Source organism: Gavialis gangeticus, unplaced genomic scaffold (genome assembly GCF_001723915.1).
Source record: "Gavialis gangeticus isolate Ggan-Ray unplaced genomic scaffold, GavGan_comp1, whole genome shotgun sequence".
Lineage (NCBI taxonomy): Eukaryota > Metazoa > Chordata > Crocodylia > Gavialidae > Gavialis > Gavialis gangeticus.
The window spans coordinates 2,304,647-2,309,890 of NW_017729017.1; the positions used below are offsets into that span (position 1 = coordinate 2,304,647).

At 59.4% G+C, this 5,244-nt stretch overlaps 2 protein-coding genes across 2 annotated transcripts in view; both read left to right on the forward strand.

The window, feature by feature from the left end:
* VPS28 (VPS28, ESCRT-I subunit) overlaps positions 1-3,911 on the forward strand; it is a 5,189-nt gene extending 1,278 nt beyond the window's left edge. Inside the window, exons 2-9 of the mRNA XM_019513019.1 lie at positions 727-755; positions 1,104-1,141; positions 1,542-1,631; positions 1,957-2,062; positions 2,346-2,447; positions 2,646-2,699; positions 3,065-3,156; positions 3,466-3,911. Of these exons, the coding sequence (XP_019368564.1) occupies positions 727-755; positions 1,104-1,141; positions 1,542-1,631; positions 1,957-2,062; positions 2,346-2,447; positions 2,646-2,699; positions 3,065-3,156; positions 3,466-3,583 (629 nt within the window). The 3' untranslated portion in view covers positions 3,584-3,911. The remainder of the gene's footprint in view (positions 1-726; positions 756-1,103; positions 1,142-1,541; positions 1,632-1,956; positions 2,063-2,345; positions 2,448-2,645; positions 2,700-3,064; positions 3,157-3,465) is intronic.
* The window catches only part of PTPRT (protein tyrosine phosphatase, receptor type T), a 1,137,038-nt gene that overhangs the window by 203,381 nt on the left and 928,413 nt on the right, over positions 1-5,244 (forward strand). The gene's annotated exons all lie outside the window — the stretch shown is intronic.

A 5,244-nucleotide genomic window follows, 5' to 3' on the forward strand; every position in this document is an offset into this window, starting at 1 on the left:
ACCATACTTACAGGTTGGGGAACTCGATTCTTGTCAGTACAGAGGCGGAAAAGGATCTTGGAGTCATCGCTGACTCCAAGATGAATGTGGGCTGGCAGTGTGGGGACACGGTCAGGAAGGCCACCCGCACCTTGTTGTGCATCCACAGGTGCATCTCAAGTAGGGCCAACGAGGTGATCCTCCCCCTCTACGCAACACTGGTCAGGCCGCAGCTGGAGTACTGCGTTCAGTTCTGTGCACCCCATTTCAGGAGGGATGTGGACAACATTGAAAGGGTCCAGAGGAGGGCCACCTGCAATTCTCAGTTGGGTGAATTGAGTTCCTGGGGTGCCACGCAGCGCTGGTACTGTTAGGTGTGCGAACAGGATGTGCAACATAAACCCAGAAATTGCAGATGGGGATCCATAGTGTTCAAAACCTGCCCTGTTGGGGGTTTCTGAGCTCTTTGCAACAAGAGACTTGCTTTGTTGTTTCTCTGTAGTCAGCACTGGAGCGAGCTGGCAGTTTCCAGCGGAGCTGGAATCTATAACAAGGAGGGTCTTGAACTTAAAAAGGTTGTAAACCCCTGGCCTATGTCTCTGTGCAGAGCAGGGAGCGCTGCCCCGCTGGAGCCTTTTAAGCACATTCTAGCTGCTTGTTTTTGGTTGCTCTGAGGGCCGGGTTTGCCCAGACCTGATGTGGCAGGCTGCTGCCATGTCTGTTCATGGATATCCTCTTTCTTTTTAGCCCCAGGGAATAAGCCGGAACTGTATGAGGTGAGTGACAGCTTAGCCCTTCTCACATCCCCACCCTGTCCTGTCCGACTTAGTCACAGGGCCCTGTGGCATGCATTCAGAGCAAGCCTGAAGCCAGGGGGTGTGATCTAGAAGCAGATTCGTACTCCCAGGCCCACTTCATTTGTGTCCCTATTTCGTGGCACCCCCATGAATCCACCTTTGCTGCCTCTTAGCGAGGTGGCCGGAGGAGCCCGTACACATCTTCCTCAGTGTAACTGGTCTGACAGCTCAGCTTGCCTGTGCTCATCATGCCCAGCTCAGCAACTGCCACCTGATGCTTTTTTCTCTCTCTCTCTCTCCCTCTCCCTTTCGCTGTTGCGCTGGCAGGAGGTGAAGCTGTACAAGAATGCACGGGAGCGCGAGAAGTGAGTCCCTGCCTGGCTGAGTTCCTTTCTCCTACATCACGTGCGTGACCCCATGGGTTGGCAGTAGATGGGACTTGGGCAGCAGCTGCCTGCAGTTGTATCCTGGCACAGAGTGCTGTGAGCCTCTTCCCTGGTGTCCTGCCAAGCCAGAACAGATCTGACATCCCCTGCACTGTCCTGTCTCTGTGCCTCTGGCCACTGTCCGGTGCTTGGGAAGGGAAAGGGCTAGGCAGGAAGATTGTCTCCAAAAAACACCAGGGCTTCCCTGAGGCCCTGAAACAAGAAGCGCTGGAGACTGCCCCTCTTGTGGGAGGCAATTCTGGAGGTGTCTGGGGGACAGGCCGTGGGAGGGGTGCCTGGTGGCCGTGCCCCCTCACACATATCCGGTTGCTGCTTTCAGGTACGATAACATGGCCGAGCTCTTTGCCGTGGTAAAGACGATGCAGGCACTGGAGAAAGCCTACATCAAGGACTGCGTCTCTCCCAACGAGTGAGTTCCCTGGCCTGGCCTTGTGGGGATGGGGGAATGGGGCGGACGCTCTGTCTGCTGCCTGCCTTTCCCTCTCACAGGGCTGTGTTCAAGAACAGCCTGCTGAGTCCCTGCTGTCTGAGCCCCCTTCTCTCCACTGCCAGTGCAAAGCCTGCTGCAGTCCAGCTGTGAACCTTCCCCTGGGGACTGACACCAAAGCCATGGTCTTCTAGCGGGGCCTGGCCTGGTTTTATACCCTTGGCCCCAGGGTCCCCGCCCCCTACCCTTTGCCGTTCTCATGTTCTGCTGTTACCCAGCGCTCTGGCCTCCCTCCCACCCCCTCCAGGTACACTGCGGCCTGCTCCCGGCTCCTGGTCCAGTACAAAGCTGCCTTCAAGCAGGTGCAGGGCTCCGAGATCAGCTCCATCGATGAGTTCTGCCGCAAATTCCGGGTGAGTCGGGCTTGTTGGTGCTACGCTTGGAGCAACGGGGTGAGAGGCACAGCAGGACCTCTGAGCACGGGCATTCTGGGCCCATCTGTGCTGTTTCTGGGCTGGGTTAGAGACTGCATCTTGGAGAGGTGTGGGAGAGGTCCTGTGCCATTCCCTGTCCTTCGGTGAGGCAAGGTCTGTTACCAGGTTGCAGCTGGAGCCTCTAATATCCTCCATGGCTTGGAGGTGGTTGTGGGAGGCACTGCTCCCCCACGGCTCTCACTAAGGGCCCAATATCCTGCAGCTTGACTGCCCGCTGGCCATGGAGCGGATCAAGGAAGATCGGCCCATCACCATCAAGGATGACAAAGGCAACCTGAACCGCTGCATTGCTGACATCGTCTCCGTACGTGCCCTGGCTGGGGCGGGGGGAGGTGGGTGAGCCCTCTGTGCCTGACCCAGCCCCAGGGTCCTTTTGGACTGGTGCCCTATGCCCAGCAGAAGGTTGAGGGCTCTTGGGGACCGTTCCCCTGGTCCCTCCCTTCCAGAGGGCCGTAGGAAGAGGCCTCTGCTGAGATGACCCACCCCACCCCCTCTCTTGCAGCTTTTCATCACCGTGATGGATAAGCTGCGCCTGGAAATCCGAGCCATGGACGAGGTAAGAGCAGGAGGGCCCAGCCACGAGGCAGCGTGTGTTGGAGTTGCACTGGCCCCCAGTCCCAGCGCACTCCCAGCTGTGCAGAGCCTGAGCCGAGGCTGGTGTCACTGATGCCGGGTGAAGACCAGAGACCCCCTGCCCAGCGGTATAGGGCAGGGCAGATGCCTCTGCTGCACTAGTATCTGGGTGCCAGAGGCTTTGTTGCTGGGACTCTGGGGATTGCACTGGGCCAGGGAAGAAGAGTCTGAACTTTTGAGGTGGGGCTGGGGTTAGTTTGAGCCCCAGGACATGGGGCCTGTCCCCAGGGTCCAGCATGGGAGGGCTTGGGTTGGGTCTGGGAGCTGAGGCTGAGCGTGTACCCCCAGATCCAGCCGGACCTGCGGGAGCTGATGGAGACGATGAACCGCATGAGCCACCTGCCTCCGGACTTCGAGGGGCGACAGAAAGTGAACCAGTGGTGAGTGCCATCCCCAGCAGGGAGCCTGGGGCACAACAAGCTCTCAAGCAGCAGCTTCTCCAGCTCTGCGCTGGCAGGGGCACAGCCCTGCTGCAGGCCAGGGCTCAGAGCCCAGCAGGGGACAGCCAGCTGCTGGTTGGGGCAGGGCGGGGAGGTGTTGCGGGAGTAGGAGCAGTGCTGTCCTTGGCACATGGTGCTGGGAGAGGCCTGCAGGCCCCGGGGGCCCTGCCCAGGCAGGGGTATTGGCCAGGGCATTGCCCAGAGGAGCCACAGCAACAGCTGCCCTGCACTGCTGCCCCCTCCTATCAGGTTGCAGACGCTGAGCGGGATGTCAGCCTCGGACGAGCTGGATGACTCCCAGGTGCGGCAGATGCTGTTTGACCTGGAGTCGGCCTACAATGCCTTCAATCGCTTCCTGCACTCCTGAGGCGCTCAGCCCTGTGCCCCCCCACAGACTGGTCTCTGCCCGCACTGGTCCCCCTCTGCAAGCAGCATCCACGTTTCCTGCCTCTGCTGGGTGGCACTCCCTCTGGATGGCAGGAGCAGAGCACAGGGACTCTAGACACTCCCCTCTTGCCCTCTCTGGGAACTGGTGTGTCTTCATCCCAACCTCTGCCAGCATTTATGCTGGGGGCAGGCAGCTCCTTCTCCAGCCATGGTGCCAGATCTCGCTGGTGGTGGGTGTCAGTTTGTCACCTACCGGGAGGCTTGTACAGAGGTGAAAATAGACAAATAAACCCCCTTTCTTGTGACCACCCCTTGCTCGGTATCCTGTGGGCTTGGGGGCTGACTCAGAGCACTGGAGCAAAGCCTGCTTTGGGATGTGGGGCTAGAGCAGGGGTGGGCAATTATTTGGGCGTGAGGGCCACATAAAGGGTTTTGATGTGCTGTTGGGCTGGGTCAGCACCCTCCCCCCAACAACACCCAGACTCTCTGTGGGGCTTTGTGTGGGCAGGGAGCAGTGTTTGGGAGTGGGACAGGCATGACCTGCCCCCTGTGTACCCTGCCCTGTGGAGGGGGGTGGGCTGCCTGGGAGCCAGCTGGGGATGACGGGAGGTAGAGGGCATGTGCAGCAGAGCTTGCCTGGTAGGCAGCTGCCCCCCTAGTGCTTGACTTGGGGCCAAGCCCAGCCCAAGGCAGCCTGTGCTGTGTTCCTGTGCACACCCACAAGCCCCACCCCGGCCAGCGTGCAGCTTCTGGTGGGGCTGTTTCCAGGGTGGCTGGGGCTGGCCAGGCTCACATTGGCACCGGGAAGCAAAAGGAGCAGAACAACCCCACTGGAGGCTGCGTGCACTGGCTGCTGCCCCAGCTGGCTGGGCTGTTCTGCTCCCCTCACCTCCAGCTGCTAAAGTTTGAATACTTCTGCAGCAGCAGTTATAACACGGCACATCAGGTAAAAAAAAGGAACAGCTCATGGCTAATGTTACAATAATCCCCAATGGCCCCTAAAAGATTTGCTTTAGTATGCCCTGGCAATGGCCCAGGTAACCTTAGCAGTGGCTTGAGCAAGTTCCCCAGCAGCCCTGGCTTTCTCTCTGACAAGCTGAGCCATATCCCATGCCTTGGCAGAAGTGATGAAGGCAGCCCAGGCATTTCTCCTTGCTCTAGCCTGGGCGGCTGCCTGCAGCCCTGACAGCTCTCCTCTGGGCAAGTGCCTCGTGGGCAGCAGCCTGGGCGGATGGAAGCCCTGAGGGCTGTGTTTGCAGGAGGCCTGTCACCCTCAGTCATGGGACCAGCAGCAGCCCTGTGACCACGATTCTCAGCTCTCCTCCCTAAGTCAGTGGTGATGTTGGCAAGCTCCCAGTTGGCCTTACAGGCATCAACAGCAGCACCCTGGGCAAAGTCAGCTTCTAAGTCCTGGGCGCAGCAGCCACTGGGAAGCAAAGACTGCAAGGAAAAGGGCTCACAAAGAAAAGCTTTCTTCCTGATTCAGCCAGAGCTGGCAGCGGAGGGAGGAAGAGGCAAGGGAAACGTGAGAGCAGGCAAAACCCAGGCATCTGGGTCCCACCCCACTTCACGCAGGTGTCTAGGTGGGACCTGGGCTGTAAATAGCACCCAGGTCCCCCCCCCCCCCCCCCCCCCCCCCCC